General features: G+C 37.3%; 1 protein-coding gene across 1 annotated transcript in view; it reads left to right on the forward strand.

The window, feature by feature from the left end:
- Window positions 1–12,090, forward strand: part of TMEM30A (transmembrane protein 30A) — a 42,490-nt gene extending 30,400 nt beyond the window's left edge. Inside the window, 4 exon segments of the mRNA XM_006061999.3 lie at window positions 4,242–4,329; window positions 5,814–5,957; window positions 6,591–6,797; window positions 9,420–12,090. Of these exon segments, the coding sequence (XP_006062061.3) occupies window positions 4,242–4,329; window positions 5,814–5,957; window positions 6,591–6,797; window positions 9,420–9,613 (633 nt within the window). The 3' untranslated portion in view covers window positions 9,614–12,090.
- The last annotated feature ends 8,597 nt before the right edge of the window (window positions 12,091–20,687 follow it).

Consider the following 20,687-nt stretch of genomic DNA (forward strand, 5'->3'; position numbering starts at 1 on the left):
AGCCACAGTCAGCTCCCGGTCTTGTTTTTGCTGACTGTATAGAGCTTCTCCATCTTTGGCTGCAAAGAATATAATCAGTCTGATATCGGTATTGACCGTCTGGTAATGTCCATGTGTAGAGTCTCCTCTTGTGTTGTTCGAAGAGGGTGTTTGCTATGACCAGTGTGTTCTCATGGCAGAACTCTGTTAGCCTTTGCCCTGCTTCATATTGTACTCCAAGTCCAAATTTGCCTGTTACTCCAGGTCTCTTGACTTCCTACTTTTGCATTCCAGTCCCGTGTAATGAAAAGAACATCTTTTTTGGGTGTTAGTTCTAGAAGGTCTTGTAGGTCTTCATAGAACCGTTCAACTTCAGCTTCTTCAGCATTACTGTTTGGGGCATAGACTTGGTTTACTGTGATATTGAATGGTTTGTCTTGGAAACAAACAGAGATCATTCTGTCGTTTTTGAGATTGCACCCAAGAACTGCATTTTAGACTTAAAAGAGCCTGGTGGGCTACAATCCATGGGGTTGTAAAGAGTTGGACATGACTTAGTGACTAGGTAACAAAAACGACGGTCAGTTTGTAATGGAATTTTGATGAATGTAGCATTCTGGGAATATAATTTGTTCTGTTTGGGTTTATTCATTATTATTATACTGGGTAGGAATATGTAAATAAACTACTTTTAATTTCTGAGATTATGTTTTAAAATTAAACATGTATGCTCTTTGTTTTTTACCCTGCTGCTGCTAAGTCACTTCAGTCATTTCTGACTCTGTGTGACCCTATGGGGTCACCAGGCTCCCCCATCCCTGGGATTCTCCAAGCAAGAACACTGGAGTGGGTTGCCATTTCCCTTTACCCTGTGGGACACCTAAGTACTAAAATCCAAAGGGTGGGTTACTGAAAAACTGTCTGAGGAGCTTTTTGAAAATAGAGAGTCCAGAATTCTCCTAAGTCTTTCATGTCTACGTCTACAGGGTTGGAGCTCTAAAATGTCTGTTTTTAACAAGCTCCCCTTCTGATGCTCAGCCGGGTTTGGCAACCTATGGACTAGGTGATCTTGGGTTCCTGACTGTTGTTCAGCTCTCCATAGTAGTGGCTGGTGCCCAGGTATTTTATATTATTGCTGCCAGTGCAGCAAGCCTGAGGAGTCCCACAGTAATTTAAGGATCTCTTAAAAACAGTGACTCTCTTAGAATGCGGTTTAGAACCATATTGGGACCAGAATGGTCCTGGTAAATGTATAATTGCCCTTGGTTATCCTTCCCAGTTTTATTGCTATTTCCTGATGTTTGGGATCTTATGAAATAATAAGTCTATTAAAGATTCCAGTTAGGTCTGTAATAGTTTGTAGTCCATGTCGGGGTTTATGTTGTTAGATCCACAAGTCCAGAGAAGGTGATGTTCCATGAGACACACCAGGTACTCAGAATTTGTCGATTGGGATCATAGATGGGGTGTGTGTTGAAAGACCCAGAAGTGGTGGTTGATTTACAGTTCTTTTATGTAGATACACTCTTCACAGAGGGCTAAAGAAGCTGAGATTCTTTTCTTTCAAACTTCAAGCAAAGTTTTTCAACTAAACTTAGGATTTTTTTCTGTAAAGGGCCAATAGTAAACATTTTCAGCTTTGCAGGTCATGTAGTCCATTGCAGCTACTCAGCTCTGCCATTTTAGAATGAAGGCAGCCATAGACAATACTTAAGTGAATGGGTGTAGCTGTTCCAATAAAACTTTATTTACAAAAACAGGTCCTGGGCTGAATTTGGTTTGCAGGCTGTCATTTATTGATCCCTGGACTAGACCAAAATATATGACTTAAGACCAGATGGCTTTCAAAAATTTTAAAGATGTTCAGAATAAACAGATTGAAGTCTAAGTTACTTAACATTGTATGTAAGGCCCTTCACAATCTGATGTCAGCCTACCACTCCAGCCTCTTTGGTTTTATATTCTATCCTTAATGTACCTTTGGCCTGGCTGCCCTGGGCCATATATACTATTCCCTAACTATGCCTGGTGACACGCGTAATCTGCCCATTTTGACTTTTACATTTCATTTGTCTAGATTGTGGCTTTTACTCTTTCCTTGGAGGTCCCCTCATCTCAGGCCTGCCGTTTAGTGTCTCTGGATGCAAAATAACTTCTTTCTGTGTGTACTTCATTCATACTGTGTTCACACTTCATTTCATACTTTACTTAACACAGTCTCCCCATATCATCCACTCTCTGTCTTCCTTTCCAGCAGTTCTACGTAACTGCTAGAGTGATCTTTAAAAAAACATAAATACCATTTCTCTGCCTAAAATCTTTCAGTGGTTTGTTTACTCAGGATGATCTGAGCTGTGCACGACTGTCCAGTCTTATCGTTTTCTTTATTGCCCATACTCTTAACTACATTCCTCCTTGACTTTCTCAAAGATACCAGGTTCTTTCTAAATGGCGTGTACTGTTCTCTCTGTTTCAGGCTCTCTTCCACGTGTTCTTCACGTGGCTGTCTCCTACTTTCTTCAGGTCTTAACTTTGATGAGAAAGACTTCCCCATATCATTTATTTACTTATCTTCTGTCTTCCCAATCATACTGCAAGCCCATGAGAGCAGGGGGCACGACTTTCTTTAATCACCATGGACCAAGTACCTCTACAGTGCCTAACACATGAGAGGCATTTAATAAATAGATATGGAATAAATATAGACACTTTTGTCATGGCTCTCATTTCATATTATAGTTGGTTGTGTTTGGGTTTGTTTCCCTTGTTAAATTGTGAGCTGCTGAAAAGCAGAGACTTTTTTTTCTTTCATTTTTCCCTTTCTAGCACCTTTCATGGTATGTGGTACGTTAGGTACTCAGTAAATGGTTTTTCTAAGGCAGTTACTACAAAGTATGTAACCTTGCTTAGTTCAGTACCTGATGACTAGGTAGTGAATATTTTCCTTTCTTTTAAAACTTCTTCAGTAATTTAGTAGCTAGAAGACAGTTCTTCAGGACACAAGTCCACCATCTCCTCTCTTTGCTGGTTTTCTAAATGAAGTTGCTATTCCACTCCCTCCCTCACCCCCCAAGAGTTTAGTGGTTACAGTATATATATATGTCACACTGAGAGTTTATTTACCTTTTTTTCTTGAAATCAGTTTTCATCAAAACAATCAAATAATAATAGGCTAATTATATATTGTTTATCTTCATGGCCTTAGAATAATAACTTTACGAATGTAGATGGCATAGGGACTGAAAAGCTGAGAAGTCAAATATTAAGGAGACTTTATGAGATTCCCTGCCACATTTCTTTAATGTTCTCCCGTCTTTTTCACTCCTGTAGTTCTTTTTCCAATGAGAATGTAGATACAAGACAACATTGGTGATAATGGAATAGCCCTAGGACGCTAGGTTCTAGTTAATTTCAAATTGAGACTATCTTGCTTTGTTTATATGTTTTGAAACATGGCCTAATGTGGCCTTGGGATTACAGAATAACTCAGACATATACCTCATGTGAGACTTGGTAGAATCTCTAGATTAACTACAAATTACATGTTTCCTTGAGATCTTCACTAGGGACTAAATCAAAACTGAATCTGGAGGACAGGTGTATTGCTGTTTGCCTTGCCAACATGTTTGTTTTCTTTAACCTGGATGCACAATTTAGAGAAGACTGCTATACTCTGAGACTTCTTTTCCTTCCTTCTCTCCAGTCAGCCAACCCTCTTCCCTGCTCTCCCTTCCTTCCTTCCACAGAATTTAATTTGGGGATTTAACTCCAAATTACAGAATTTGAAATTATCTAGTTGAACATGTTCTTTTTGTAAGTCAGGCCCAGATAAATCAAGGGACTTGGCTGAAGCAGTACATTAGTTGGAACTATAAGCTCCAGTCTTACTTCCAATTTAAGATTCCCTTCATTACATTACAGCTGGATTGACAATAGATGGCTTCTTAATTTTTCTTGGGTCGAAAACTGTTTGTAGTTATGATTTCTGTGTTGGTATGAAGATGTTTTAAAATATCATTTTGACATGTATCTATGTGACAAAATATATGCGAAGAAAGGTTATAAAGCAATAATGTTAAGGAATATATTTTGCATAGTTAAATGTGGTATTATTTATAATCTGTCTTTAGTATAGACACTCTGTATGCATTGCAAATAAGAAATACGTAGGCATTGAATTTTTAATCAGTAATTAGGGCTAACTGATAGTTTTCTCAGAGACCTGGGTAATGATTTCTCTCTTCTTTCCTTTTGAATATCAGAATCCCAGTAAGGAGTGTGAGCCTTATCGAAGAAATGAAGACAAACCAATTGCTCCTTGTGGGGCTATAGCCAACAGCATGTTTAATGGTATGATATAGAGATAAACAAAGATTATATATATTATACTATAGTTAGGAATATTTGTATAATCTTACAGAGACAAGAATGAACTTAGCAACTGAACAGGAACATGAAATTGTAAAATTCAACAGCTTTAAGATAAATATATAATATTAGTTTTGCAGTGGGATATTGGAATGCTTTATGACTTTCTTTTGTGAATTCTTATATTTTAAGAATTTATATCTCTGAGAAGAAGCAGAGACTTTCTGCTACTTCTGGTTTCATATATGATAAACTAACTTTGAATATTTATACCATAAAAAGGTATACAGCACTGTCTGATATGAATATAATATGAACCATAAATGTGAGACATGTATATAATTTTAAGTTTTCTGATAGTCACATTAAAAACAATAAAACCAAGTTAAATTAACTTTAATAATATTTTATTAAACTCAGTATGCCCCAGATATTATCATTTCAGCATGTAAGTGATGTTCAGTATATAAAGTTATTAGTGAGATATTTCATATACTAATTTTTTATATAAAATCTTTGTCTGATGTATATTATATCCTTACAAAACATTCATTTGGACAGGCATTAATTTCAAGGGCTCTGTAGCAATATAGCCGGTGATTACCATGTTGAACAGTGCAGATATAGAATTTGGTAAGCTAGAAGCTATTTAGCAATGTGCGTTTTTTTTTTAAAGAATAGGAAAGGCAGATTTACCTTGCAACTTGTTTTATTTGTGTTAATATTAAAACATTTGACCTTACCACATACCAGCTAGCCATGTAGGAAAATGACTTGGAACTGTATTGAGGAAAGGCAAGTTCATCTAGGATCATAAAGTTACCATAGTTAATTCACATGTAAATAACCAAGAGCAGATGCACATCATGTGCCTGCTTTGTTAAAATTGCTTTGGGGAGCAAATACCAGATCCTCATTTCTCATGGAGTAAAGCTGTTACTATGGATTTTCAGTAGATGTTGAAAGGTTGTTGTTGAATCACGCGAAGACACCGGGATTCTTAGCCCCCGGAGGAGAAGAATTCAATCCAGGGCCAGAGACGAGGCTTGATCGCTCAGAGCTTTTGTGTAATAAAATTTTATTAAAGTATAAAGGAGATAGAGAAAGCTTCTGACATAGGCATCAGAAGGGGGCCGAAAGAGTACCCACTTGCTAGTGTTAACAATGAAGTTACATATTCCAAAGAATGTCTGGAGGTTGTAAAGACCTCATCAGACCTACTCCCATAATTTACATTTTAAGATAACAGAATTAGCCAGAAGGTTTAATCCAAAGACTGTCCTCAGGCAGGATACATTATTGTTATATAATCCTAAGGAATGTGGAGAAAGAAAAAAAGTTTGTCCTTTCTTCCTCCTTGAGAATTCTAGACCCCTCTCTCCTTGGGGACCCCTAGACTCCCTATCAACCTGCCTAGGAAATGACTCTCTCAATGTTTAGTAATATCTCTCTTTTCTTGTGTCCAGATACACTAGAATTGTTTCAGGTTGGCAATGCATCTGATCTTATGCCTATTACTTTGAAAAAGAAAGGTATTGCTTGGTGGACAGATAAAAATGTAAAATTCAGAAATCCCCCTGGAACAGATCCCTTAGAAGAACGATTCAAAGGTAAAGTATTACTGTTATCCCTTAAAACATAATCTAGGTATTTTAATGAAATACCTAAAATTTTCTGTCTTTAGGATCTTAAAAAAGTTTATGGTTTTTTAAAAACAACTTTTCTCCATGTCAAATTAAGTAAAATATGTAGCATTTTCTAATGTGTTAAAATTCTAAAGGAAACATACTGTTCATCTTGAATTTCTCTGGTATTTTCTTATGTGTTTCAGCTATAATCTTTTAAAGTTGTAACAAAGTTCATTTTAAACAAGTATTTATTTAAATTTTATAAGTCCAATTTTTTTTTTTTCTTTGCCTCCTTTATTCCATAATGTAATGTTTCTTACCATTACATCTTTGCATTAAGTCATCTGCCTTTTGGTACATACTCAATAGCCTACTTTTAGTAATCTCTTGAGATAACAGTCACATCTTTGTAATTATTTGTTAAGGTTTTATGTGAGGAATTGATTTCTCTTTAGATTTTAAGACTTAGAATATGACTATATTTCTATTTTTGCACATAGGAAAAATATTCATATTGTGTATCTTTGTTTTATCAGAGTGTGACTTTTCATTGAAACTCTTAATAAAATTGAATATTTTGTCTCCCCATTTCCACTCCCATCTCTCCTTTTTAAGGCACAACAAAGCCAGTAAACTGGGTTAAACCAGTTTACATGTTGGATTCTGATGAAGATAATAATGGCTTCATAAATGAGGATTTTATTGTTTGGATGCGTACTGCAGCATTACCTACTTTTCGTAAGTTATATCGTCTTATAGAGCGGAAAAATGATTTACATCCAACATTACCAGCTGGACGATACTATTTGAATATCACATACAGTATCCTTTTTTGGCCATGTACACAGATTCAAAGAATTTGAAAGGAGTATAGTCCAACCTTGTCTCAGTTATGTGGCATGCTACTTTGTACTTTAGTTTTGTTCACTGCATTTTTATAAGAGTATGTGTATATGTATGAGAAAGTCTCTTTTAACTTGTTTCTTCCAGAAACATATTTAATTTGTATATACTTTGGACTAGAATTCAAGCATATTATTTGGTGAAAAAGTGATCAGGGGTTCCCATATTACTTAGTAAATTATTTAAAATGTAGTGCAAGATTTATTAATAAGTTAGATATTTTTACAAGAGAGATTGTAATTGAGTTTAATGCAAAGGCTAGTAAGTATACCTAGTGCTTAGCAAATAAGTGTTGTTGGTAGTGGGCTGTTTCAATATTTTTTTTTTCAAAAAATTTTTTAAATATTAAAAATTAATGAATTTGTTACTTCATATCAACATAATTATTTATAATGATTCTTTTTACAGTACCAAAGCATTTTTATCATTAGCTGTATTGTTCTACCTTAATAATTTAGGCAGACTTTTAAGTGCTGATAAATATCATTTATTTCATCCTAACTCTATGTCAGTTATATTAAATACTTTGCATATATTATTTATTTCAAGCATTGTGAATCATCTCCATATTGTAGACAAGAATACAGGAACATAGAGCCTTTAAGTAACTTATCTGAGATTACACAAGTAGTAGAAAAATTGGGGTTCGGAATCAAGCTGCTGACTCCAAAGGCTGTTGACTTTACCATCAACCACTACTGTAGGCTGCACTCCTGGCTGGTTCACTCAAGTAGTCAGACCTGTCCATATCAGCCTGGGTGCAGAGTCTTTCCTAAGCTAGAAATATTGGGCACTAAATTTTATTTTAAACAAAATCCTTACATCTTTTAATCTCTAGCCCATTGCTTGTATATATCATGGATGAAAATAGCTCAGATATTAGCATTTAAATGTTTGCTGATGATCTTACATTTTTGATTTTTCATAACCCAAATTATGATTCATGGGGTCGCAAAGAGTCGGGCACGACTGAGCGACTGAACTGAACTGAACCCAAATTAGCTATAAATACATATTTTCAGTTTAGATTAATAAATGGTTGAATTAATAGACCTCATTTCAAAGTAAAGCTCTATTTGGATCCTTAGTGTTTTGATTTTGCACCTCAGTACACACCTGAGCATGACCTGATAGTGACAGACTGAAAGTGTCCAAGGTTTTGAAACTCTGCCTACATAGCAGCAGTTTTAGACAAACAAACTCAATTCAGGTGCTGGTAGAGAGAATAATTGGAGAAGGAAATGGCAACCCACTCCAGTGTTCTTGCCTGGAGGATCCCAGGGACAGGGGAGCCTGGTGGGCTCCCGTCTATGGGGTTGCACAGAGTCGGACACGACTGAAGTGACTTAGCAGCAGCAGCAGAGAGAATAATCTTGAGGCTGTAGCCCAAGTAGAGGGCAGCCGCAGCCTATAGCACAAGAAAGGGAAGGCTTTGGAGCACTCAGGGTTTCTTAGTTGACAGATAATTTGCACCAAGAAAACTGTTAGGAGAATTGTAGTCTTTTGAAAATCAGTTAGACAGAAATGAGACCTGCAAAACATCAAGGGTTAATTATGAAAACTGAGTCTAAGGTGGGAACCTGATATTAGAATTAAGGTAGAAGCCCCCTTTTTAGGGTTGGGATATTGAGAGACTAGCTTGGGTGATTTGATACCACATCCCATAGAGTATTGGGTTAGTTAGAACTCTTATAATCATTCCTGGCTTGGGTTGCGATTGATTTAAGGACTGGTAGAACTGAGCCTCCCATTGGAGTCACAGGGCCTGTCTTCCAGGCTGGGGAGCTACAGAAGCTGGAGAAACAGATGGGAACTCTCACACTTGATTCAAAAGATGCATCTGAAGAAGTTGTGAACCTTTAGCTTAGGGACTTAGTTCTGTCTTCTTCTCTGCCCTAACTCTTGCCAGAATCCTGGAATTTGTCCATGGATGTAGCTCATCCAGTATGTCGATGTCCCATTTCTTCCTTCATTTCCATTCTGTTTTAGCCATTGACTCTGTATCACACTGTGAGTTTTCTCATTGCTCCAAGTCCGCCGTATAAAACTTCAGTGTCATGCTTTTTGTCTTGTGCTGAGTCCTCCCACCTTCTCAGAACGACACTCTTGCTGCACATGCGTTTTGAGCTCAGTGCTCAAAAAGTACCCCAGTCCCTTCATTCTTCCCGTTTCTCCTGGTCTGTCAACCTCATTTTCCTCTATGGGTTTCATTGCTGTTTATCTGAAATTTTTTTTTTTCACATTACAGGCCTTTTACCCCTTCCTGTGTAATGAGAACAGAAATATCTGAGAAATGAGAAATTACGTAACTCTTAAATTTAGTTGCTTTTGCTTGTAAACTATATTGGCTTCTACTACTAACAGTTTGTGAAATCAGTCCTTTAGGGTAATAATTGTATAATTATGTTGTGATTTAGAACATATGAGTAAGGTATCTATCATAGAATTATACCAATGAATTACAAGGAATTAAATGCCAACTTAAGTTGTATTTTAAAAATCAAGTAACAAGACATGGACGTCTTCCTATACACTCTTCAGATTACCCTGTACATTCATTTGATGGACGGAAGCGGATGATCTTGAGCACCATTTCATGGATGGGAGGAAAAAATCCATTTTTGGGGATTGCTTACATCACTATTGGATCCATCTCCTTTCTTCTGGGAGTTGTACTGCTAGTAATTAATCATAAATATAGAAACAGTAGTAATACTGCTGACATTACCATTTAATTTTATATTCTGAAAACAAATTTACTGCATGTGCATCAAGGCCAGTCCTGTTCAACCTAGCTTTCAAATGCTGATGTTCTGGTTAGTATGTCATTTTTGAAGTTGGCACATAACATTTTTTAAAAAGCAGTCTTTGTCTTCTGCTTCTTCCTTATGGATGACTTATGAAAATATATGACGGGTATAAAACAGATTAGCTATACTGATCATATCAACACTGTAACTGCTGAAATGGCATTATGATGTTTCTTTTTTGTTGGGACAGGCTATGTGATGCATAGAGCCTCTTTCATGTGAAATGCGTCTGCTGCTTATATGTTTATGCTGTGTTGATGATAATATATTGACATATGATACTGTATATGTGTGCCTGTTGTGTGAAGAACGGGATTACAAGATGTATGAGTATAACGACTTGCTAACCTTTCAGGATCCAGAGTTACAAAAAGATGAAGAAAGACCAAATCTAAATAAAACACTTCATCATTTTCATGTGTCGTGTGTAAAGGCTTAAAGTACCATCTTTGTTGAGGTGATTCCTGTATTCAGCTTATCCAGTACAGTTGTCAAGCTTAGATTTGATTTCAAAGGACATGCTTAACCTGGCTAGCATAGGAATTAATGCTCGTGTCTGAAGAGGTCAGGTGGGTCTCAGGAGAATTTAAAATTCCACTTCCTATTTTGGCTAAGATGTTGCAGTCAGGAAACTCATCTTACTTGCTGTTTTTACATGTGACCATTTCCCTTGAAGCTTACACTTCATCAGGGATCCAAGAATATAGGTGAGATGGGAAAACTTCTAGGCAGACCTTGTCTTCTGTCTCAACTATAAACCAGGTATAAATGTTCAAAGGAGACTGTTTTCATTCTTGTGGTATTTAACATTCAGAAATTTGCTTCAGCATTGGAAATACCTCAAGCTGTTTTTAATTTGCAGGTAAGTGTTTTGACCTAAGTACTAATATTATATTTCTGAGATTTTAGAAAACAGTAACCTTTATTTCCTCTATATTTCATCCAGTTTTTACATGTAGGTCAAATGTGGATGTGTACGGACATTCTCTTTAGTTATGGCACCAATTGTTTTGGTTGGTTTTTCTAAGACGTACTTTCAAAAGAAATTCTTTAAATTTCCTAATTAAATTCTGGAGATTTCGTTGTATGTACACGGTAAATTATAATATATATGCTTGAAGTTATTTTATTTTCTATTAACTGGAATTATTTTTAATATTCCTTCTTGAATAAATGCTGTAATTTGTTTGCTATGGAACTGATTCTTGAATGTAAACTTATTTTTTCACATGCATGAAATGTATGTCGTAATCAGAGGTGGCTTAATTGCATTGAAATGGCTATTTTTTTTTTAAACTAAAATAACTCATATGTTTGTATAGAAAAATGCCTGTTTGAATTAAGAGTTTGTAATGGTTTCCTTTGGTTATATTTTAAATCAAAAGGTCTGTGTAATGTATCAATTTTGACTACATTTTTTAAAAAAAATAATGTAATGGTAATAGTAGAAATGTGCCACACTTAAGTTTTGTACAATATGAAATTCAGTTAAAAGAACTTGTAGTTCATACTTAACAGAATATTACTTGCATGAGGTACTTAATATTTGGTTATCCTGAAGTTTCTGAGTGCATAGGGTATTCTTTGTGTAAAACTATTTTATTGTCAGTCGTTCAGAATATGGTTATTTATTCTGATAATTGACCCTCTTGCACACGGCAGTGTATTTTCTGGGATATATCAGTAGGGGAGAGGGCTTCTGCCAGTATTTGCAGGTTGTGTTTGTGCTGTTTAAGAAGGACTGACTGCCATCCTGCGTCTCTTTTTCTAACTGGGGGACCAGGATTGCTGCTACAGAAAAGTCGAAGAGCCTCTCCAACCCTTTGTCATCTGTGGTGAAGATGGAATCTTAAAATATATTTGGAGTTTTATCTGTTTTTACAAATACATTGATGGCCTAAATTCTCCCTTGTCTGCTGCCATTTGAGTTGTTAGGGATTCCTGTTGCTAAATACGAAGAATGTGGAACACTCATATGGCCTCTGTGACTGGGGGAAGGAAGGAAAACATTTCTTTCTTATGGGCTTTATGCTCACTTTTGGAAACACCAATGTCATACTCAGCTTTCAAAGAATCAGAATGCATTTTAAGACAACTAGGTTGAGTAGAAGGCATTGAAGAATACATTAACTTGCTGGAAATAATTGTGATACATGAAGTTCCCAATTAATGGAATTATTTAATATGTAAAGACTAAGAAATTTCTTTGAAATCATAAAACAGTTTAAACATAAATTGGTAAAAATAACTGTACTACCTAATAGAGAATTATTCAACCAAGAGAAGAGTCAAGTGACTATTATTTGTTTATTGGTTAGTAACAGTTTATTTGTAACCTTGATTATATTGAAAGATAACTTACTGTTAGTATATTCTGTATTAATAAAAATGAAAAATATTAATTTTGCTATGTTTAAGTGTCTTGCTAAAATAACAGTGCCCCAGTATTGTTGTTAATATTTAGCTCTAAATTTTAGCCCAAGCTCAATGAGTCCAGGTTTTAACATTTCCATGCCTAGATTTGATTGCCATCTATATGTGTATTAGTCATTCTGACAGCATTAATTGCAAGATATATCTACACTACTGAGCAGCATCTGTTCTCCTTAGGAAGTGGTCAGATTATAACCTCAGTTATAGGCAGACAGGCTAGATTTGGTATTAGAGTAAGGGAAATTTTTGGTAAATAGAAAATGAAAAACTGGTAGGGAGACAAGGGCGATGAAAATAATGAAGAAGGTAGGGAGGGGGCATAAGAAATGAAAAGCCAGACTAGGAAAGAGGAGCAGCTGAGAGGTAGGCCTAATGGTTGCTGCTAAGCCTCTCATCTCCTGTCTTCATGGGAACACGGCCTTCGCGTTACTCTGTCATCCTGTGCTGGTTAAGCTGCAGAATTCTGTTCTTTGTGAACATGGCTATTTTGAGGGGAGGATGGAGGGAGTAAGGAAGTGCTGTTTCAAGGAGAATGTGATGCATAAATGTAGTATTTGGATAATCTAGCAAAGTGTATTAGAGCTGGTTTCTTGCCCATGCCCTTCAGTAAACATAAAAATCATATTTCCCCTAATGTCATTTGAAATTTCAGAATAAATATGTCTAAAATCGAGTCAGACCATGGTGACCTTATTTCCTTTTATATATCTAAAATTTATCAAACTAATGTACACAGTTAAAAAAATATCTGAAGGCATTAAGATGAAAAACAGCAGTACCTGCCCCAGCTTTTCTAGGGGTGATCACTTTGACTTCAAAAGTTGTTACTTTTGGTATTTATCTTGGTGTATCTAAATAACATGCCTATTCTACTATTGCTTGATTTAATAACTTGAGACCTTACTGTCTTCTTGATGCTATTACCTGACGATTTAGCTAACACACATATCTCCCCTTCTCCTATTATATAGTTATAATATTTAATAAACACATTAACTATTGTTTAATTATGACTTTAAAAATACTGTATACAGTAGAGCAAAGGAGAGCGCCAAGATTATACTTTGTACACTTTATTTTTCCCAGAATTAATAATCATTCTCCTTTTTAACATTTACGTAATTTCTGGAAGCCTGTCTTAAAATTTTTCGAGCTTTTCTGGCAGGTCCATCATGTTCTCATTGTTAGTCTTTTGATGGGTTTTGTCTCCAAATATCAGATAACCCGATTCCCTGTTTTTACTAGGAAGGTCTGTCCTGCAATTGTCCTTCTCTGCCAGTCTGTACTGGTGATTTTTTGGTGAGCTACACAGCTGTTACGCCATGCTCTCATTGCACCCTCCTGTGCTGGATCTGCTGTGGCCTAATTTACTCTCTTGTTTACTGGAGCTATTTTCAGTTTTTCATGTAGGTGAATTTCCTCCCATTTCTGGCTAGTCTGAGCAATCTATTGTGTGTGAATGGACCCCAAAAATTTATTGTAAGCTCTTTGTTTGTGGGCTAGTGCTTGACCAGTGATGGCCTCCCTAGCATAGTGCTACTCAGAACTGCCGCTTATGATAAAATGCTTAGACAAGTAATAAATGGTTGGCAGGTCAGCAACTGTAGGTAGATTGAATTTTGAGAAGCGCTGCATTAGGGAATGACTGTCAGAGAGCCAGTCCTTTGGCTGGAGGCCTTTTCTGTGGGACTCTTCAGTTTTTCTAGGGATGAATTCGCTAGTCTTCTGCAAAAGGAAGGGTTGAAAGAGGATCTGTCTCTTACTGCTCTGAACCCTCTGCTTCTGCCTTGTCCTCCCCCTCAGTTTCTGTTTCCACTTCACATATTTCTGCTATACCTGTCCCTTTGTATATGCTGTCCACCTAGTTGTCTCCCATTACTTTTTCCAGATAAAAATTCTCTCGTCTTCTGCCTGTGGGAGACATGACGGAGGCGAGAGGTGGTATTTGTCAAGAGGCAGAGGGGTGGAGATCTTGGGGATCGGACCATTCTGTGGTGCACAGTTTTCAGCTACTCATTTTCAGGCCGGTCCCTTGACTCCACTCTGCTCTAAGTTCTGCTTTCAAGTCTGAGCTTCTCAGGGCTTTTGGAACCCATCAGCATGCTTCTCAGTGGTATCCGTCCCCTTGCAGTCCCTTTAGAAGGTGGCTCCCTCTGTCCTGCTCAGCCATATTCCATCTCCTTTCTGTTTTCCAGAAATCTGTTGAAATTGATTTCTGTTACTGTCTCCTTTTTACTCTCCATCATTTTAGGCTGTATTTTTTAAAATATTCTTTAGACTGTCATACAATAATCATTACTTTCTGTTCTTGTACAGTTTTGTGAATTTTAACACATGTATAGATTTGTGTAACCATCTTGGAATACAGAGCAGTACCACAATCCTGTCTCCTTTCTACTGTACAGCTTTATAGTCACCCTTTCCTCCACCCATGAACCCAGGCAACCACTGATCTTTTTTCCACCCCTATAGTTTTGTCTCCTGAAATGTCATAAATGTATTCATATGTAACCTTTTGAAGCTTGCTTATTTTATTCAGCATAATGCCTTTGAGATTCATCTAAGGTGATGTATCTAAAAATACCTCTTTCAATTCCTTTTCTTTCATTTTACTGGAGTGACAGACTTTTGGGGCCAATCCACTGTCTTAAACTGGAACCACCTGGAAGTACATTTTGGTGATTTTATTGTGTTTTTAAATTAATGTGAGCTTATCTGTACTTAACAGGCTTTTCTATGAAACGGTGATGTGGAAGAAGACTGAACTCACCGTACACCACTTTTACCATGAAGACTGATACGCCGCTTTCTGCATTTCTTGTCCTTTGTTGACAAGAAACGCAGAAAAAAATAGCTTTACAAGTACATGTCAAATAACAGTTGAATCAGTGGTCTAAAATAATCCCTGGGGTGTGTTGTCTTCCCTTTTTCACAACAAAGCTTGTAAAAGGGAAATTATATTTTAATACTGTCTTCAGCTAGCCTTTCGCCCCACTATTGCACTGTGGCCTCTTCACTATCAATCTGCGTCTGAAAGATTCTGTAGAATAATAGAGTTTTTAGAATCAGGCTGACCTGGCTCTTAAATATATAAACTGTATCTTCAGATAATTTAATCTCCTAAATCATTTACTTTTCATTTCCTTGCCAGTAAAATGGGGATTTTAATACCACTTGACAGATTTTGATTTGAAGAATAAGGCAAGTGATAGATGATAAGCATTTAGCACAAAGTATAGAAAAATGGCACTTAGTGAACAACTTTTTGTCAAATCAGCTGAGCCCATCCCATCCTAGCCTGGGCTTTCTCTTAACATTACTCAATGTGGTGAATGGTATGAGCAACCATCTTATGAGTTAAAACCAGAAATCTGCTCACCTCTCCAACTTCCCAGTCTGATACACTACATTCTGTTGATTTTTGAAGGTGCTTCCTCATTGTTGACTCTCTAACCCATCTTCTAACCGACATTCCTTTAGCTCCATCTCTCTTGCTGCTGACATCAGGTTTTGTTTGGATTTCTTGGATTACTGTAATGTGTTAGTGCCTTAGTTGTGTCTGACTCTGTGACCCCTTGGACTGTAGCCTGCCAGGCTCCTCTGTCCATGGGGATTCTCCAGGCAAGACTACTGGACTGGGTAGCAATTCCCTTCAAGTGCCTGCTAATGGTCTCTCTGTCGTAGTAACTCATATCCAATCCAGCCTTTTCACTACTACCAGAATGATCTTGAAATAAAGTTCTGATTCTAAAGCATTTGCCATTTAAACCTTTAAATGGCCCAGATACCTTCAGAATAAAATCTAAAACTCATCATTAAAAACCTCCTGTCTTCCACTATTGCCTCACATTTCCATTTGTCCTACCAAACCAAACTACTTGCATGCCGTTCCCCAAGAGATCTGTTCACCATCTTTTCTTCACCTTGCAACTGCTGTGCCTTCTACCTGGATACTTTCTCTGTTGACCCATATCTCCTTGCCAGCATTTCCTCCCGTGATAATAGTTCACATTTACTGAATTGTATCATTTAATCTTCACAGCCACTTGATGATGATGGGTACTAGTATCTCCATTTTACAGATAAACAGGTATAAATAGAGAAATTTGCCTTCTTTCATATTACTATTCCAGTGAAGGCGATGGCACCCCACTCCAGTACTCTTGCCTGGAAAATCCCATGGATGGAGGAGCCTGGTAGGCTGCAGTCCATGGGGTCACTAAGAGTTGGACACGACTGAGCGACTTCACTTTCACTTTTCACTTTCATGCATTGGAGAAGGAAATGGCAACCCACTCCAGTGTTCTTGCCTGGAGAATCTCAGGGATGGGGGAGCCTGGTGGGCTGCCATCTATGGGACTGCACAGAGTCGGACACGACTGAAGTGACGCAGCAGCAGCAGCAGCATATTACTATTCAGGGCTTCCCTCATAGCTCAGTGAAGAATGTGCCTGCAATGCAGAAGATCAGGTTCGACTCCTGGGTCGGGAAGATCCCCTGAAGAAGGAAATGGCAACCCACTCCAGTATTCTTGCCTGGAGAAACCCATGGATAGAGGAGCCTGGCAGGCTACAGTCCATGCGGTTGCAAGAGTCAGACATGACTTAGCAACTAAAGAGAGAAAGAGATTACTATTAAATGACAGATCTAGGTTCTAACTTCCAGGTCTTAACTTGTAATATTTTTTTTCTCTCTTCATTCCCATCCAGGCCTCTGTTTTACAGTTCCTGTAGTAGATTATGCTTGATGCTTATTATACCTGTTATTAATCATGTTCTTGCCCTAAGTGTGGAATGACTTTTAATCTTTACCCCATTTGTTTTAATTCTACCAGACCTTGCTAAAACTCAGCCTTTTAAAAACGTTCCTAATGAACACAGCTTTCCTTAAGTTTCCTGTAGCAACCCTGTATCAGTTACCAGAGAGTCATTCTGTCTGCATCATAATTTACTCTTATATGTGTATTATCTTTGTAATTATTAAAGGTCAGGGGTTTAAAGTTAACCCGTGAGCATATCACAGAATGTTATCTTCATAATAATAATAACTTATCGGGGGTAGCAAACAAATTGTTCAACAGGAGTGAACTTATATTGTGGTTTTATGAAAGTATTTTTCATACATTGGATTTTAGATCCAAGGATAAAGATCATTAGCCCAATCCCTAACTTTGATGATGAAAAGACTGAGCTTGCAGTTAGAGAAATTATTTAATAATAAAATAATACAGTAGTTGAGACAGCCAAATGTTTCCTGATTCCTATGTAATAAAGAAAATATGAAATTATATCTATTATCAAGCTAGTAGTTTTTAATACATTAAACTTCACATGAAGCCATTCTGCTACATTATTTTTGTAAAGCTTTAAGTGCTTTAAGGGTGATTTCCAGAGTTAAAATACATCCCAATCACACAAAACTCTATTCTGACTTTCCTCTGCTTTTTATGTAGAGGAGCTCTAGGCAGGATGAAAGTAAGTGTTGTCTTTTTTTTTTTTTTTTTTAAGAAAAAGGAAGATTGAGTTAACTGTGATTTGGTAACTTTGCCTCAGTAACTGTGAAATTTTTTCACTTAGTACTTTCACATCTACATCCAGAAAGGTATCTTACAGCAAAAGTAAAATTAACCATTACCCACCTCAGATTTTCCACATATCTAAATGGCATACTGCCAGTTCTCTTATGAAGTTCTAGAGTTCTCAGAAGGCAAGATTTTCAATGAAAGAGCCATTTCTAATAATTTTCTGATACTACAAAAGAACCCCAAACTGATGTTTTGGAAAATAACCTATTTTGAAAATAAATATTCTGCTTCAGAGAATGAAGTTAACAAATCAGGTAACAAATTTCAAGTGTGCCTGGGAAAATTAAAGTTTGATAGGCACCCAGGCAAATTTCAGCTGTGTTTTCTGTCAGGAAAGTCAGTTTACAGAGCCAAGGGGATGATGAGTAAGGGACCCTGGGACTGAAAAATGATTGAAAGGAGTACAAGTATTAAGAAAGATTTTGTGGATTTTTATGCTCAGTAAAATGAATTCGCTGTTCTGTACAGTGTTCTATTCACTTAACCAGTATTTACTGAGCTTTTTCTAACATGCCAATTCTAGGGGCTGGGGATACAGCAGTGAAGAAAAAGTTTTAAGCAGAGTCATTATCTAATTTAAGTCCTTAAAAGGATCATTGCTGTGTGGAAGATAGACTGAGTGGAAGAGTAGAAGCAGGGAAACCATTTAAAAAGGTTTTTTTTGCAGTAATGCAAGCAATAGATGCTGACTTGGCCTGGAGTGGTAGTAGCTGTGGAGATACAAGAAGTGGTCAGATTCATATATTTTGAAAGTGCAGCCAGTGGGATATTTTTATGGATTAGTTACAGGATATGATAGAAAAAAGCCCAACTTTGGGGCTTGATGTAAAATTACAGAGAAAGCTTAGAAATAAGGAGTAGAAAGAATTCAGTTTTGTTAAGTTTGAGATGCCCATTAGACATCTAAGTAGGGATGTCTGGAGTGCAAGGGGAAAGTCATTGGGAAGCTGTCTGCACACAAATAATGTTTCATGGCATTGAATGAAATCACAAGAGGGATGAATGTAGAAAAGAAGTTGTAATCTGAAATTCAGAAATTGAGAGGATGAGGATCAAAGAAAGGAACCTAATAGTGGCAGCTTCGGAAATAGAACCACTGAAGGAGGAGTGTGTGAAAGTCTCATTGGGATCAACTTTCGAACTATACACGTTAATACTGTATTACTATATGATTTATTTCCAAATTAAAAATTGAAGAGATACTGTGAGGGAATGATCTACTGTGTTAAATGTAGCCAATAGATGGAAAAGAGGAAAATTGATACAGTTTAAACATCAGGAGTGGAAGGGAAAAAAGTATAAGGAAATCTGTTTTATGGTGGAGAAATGTTATAGTAAGGTAACAACTCATACGAGATTTGTTTAATTTGGGAATGTGTTTATATGCTCATGGAATGATACATTAATAAGGGGAAAATTGTAATGACATGAATATAGGGAACTACATCTACTTTAGAATCTATTTTATGTGCCCCTTTGGTTCTTTTTGGACAAAACTGTAAATCTGCTAATCTGCTGCTGCTGCTGCCAAATCGCTTCAGTCGTGTCCGACTCTGTGCGACCCCATAGATGGCAGCCCACCAGGCTCCCCCGTCCCTGGGATTCTCCAGGCAAGAACACTGGAGTGGGTTGCCATTTCCTTCTCCAATGCATGAAAGTGAAAAGTGAAAGTGAAGTCGCTCAGTCATATCCGACTCTTAGCGCTATGTCATTAATTCATTGCTGGCTAGTAGGTTATCGCCTTTAAGCAATCCCTGGGGAATGGTAAGAAATTCACATGATCTCTGTTCTTAATTACTATCCAGTTGGCTAAATGGAGAAAACATAAGAGCATATACAACTTTAACAGTTACAAATTATAGACGATCCATTAAAAAATCGCTGTGCCCCAGCTGTTCTGTTCAGTTCAGTTCAGTCGCTCAGTTGTGTCCGACTCTTTGGGACCCCATGAATTGCAGCACGCCAGGCCTCCCTGTCCATCACCAACTCCCGGAGTTCACTCAAACTCACGTTCATCGAGTCGGTGATACCATCCAGCCATTTCATCTTCTGTTGTCCCCTTCTCCTGCCCCCAATCCCTCCCAGCATCAGAGTTTTTTTCCAGTGAGTCAACTCTTCGCATGAGGTAGCCAAAGTACTGGAGTTTCAGCTTTAGCATCATTCCTTACAAAGAACACCCAGGACTGATCTCCTTTAGAATGGACTGGTTGGATCTCCTTGCAGTCAAGGGACTCTCAAGAGTCTTCTCCAACACCACAGTTCAGAAGCATCAATTCTTCGGTGCTCAGCTTTCTTCACAGTCCAACACTCACATCCATACATGACCACTGGAAAAACCATAGCCTTGACTAGACGGACCTTTGTTGGCAAAGTAATGTCGCTGCTTTGGAATATGCTATCTAGGTTGGTCATAACTTTCCTTGGCCCCTGGTAATTATGTTCAAGTACTTGATTACAGTACATAATTCAGAGTGGAGAATAAACCAGGTCCTTTCAGCCCCAATCTAGGCAATAGATGAATTGGTTATTCATAGTTTATAAATATACAAATTAATAAATAATTGGGTATTAAAATTTGTGAGGAAAAGAACTGGGAACAAGTAACTTGGCTCTAACCCTAAAGACTATAAGGAATTTCAGTTATTTTATCTACACATTTCACCTAGCTGACCCCATATATCATCAGCTTTCTTTTTGAAATGACAATGGAATAATTATGTTTGTGAAAAGGTGGACAGATATTTATTGTAGTTTGGGGGTAGCTGTTTTTATATTTATAGCCGCTTGGGGGTGGGCACTTGTCATGTGGGGTTATTGAAGCAGGACTGCTATCTGTGCTTAGGAAGTCCAATCACGGAACGTGCCCGGCCAGCCTGAGGTAGCAAGCCCCGAGTCTAAATTTGCCCTCTCGTTTCTGGCCCCCCAATTAAAATTTCCCCCTCTTCTCAGCGTTCTCCCAGACTCAGAGAAACAAGCGAACAG

This window comes from Bubalus bubalis, chromosome 10 (genome assembly GCF_019923935.1).
Source record: "Bubalus bubalis isolate 160015118507 breed Murrah chromosome 10, NDDB_SH_1, whole genome shotgun sequence".
Classification (NCBI taxonomy): Eukaryota; Metazoa; Chordata; class Mammalia; order Artiodactyla; family Bovidae; genus Bubalus; species Bubalus bubalis.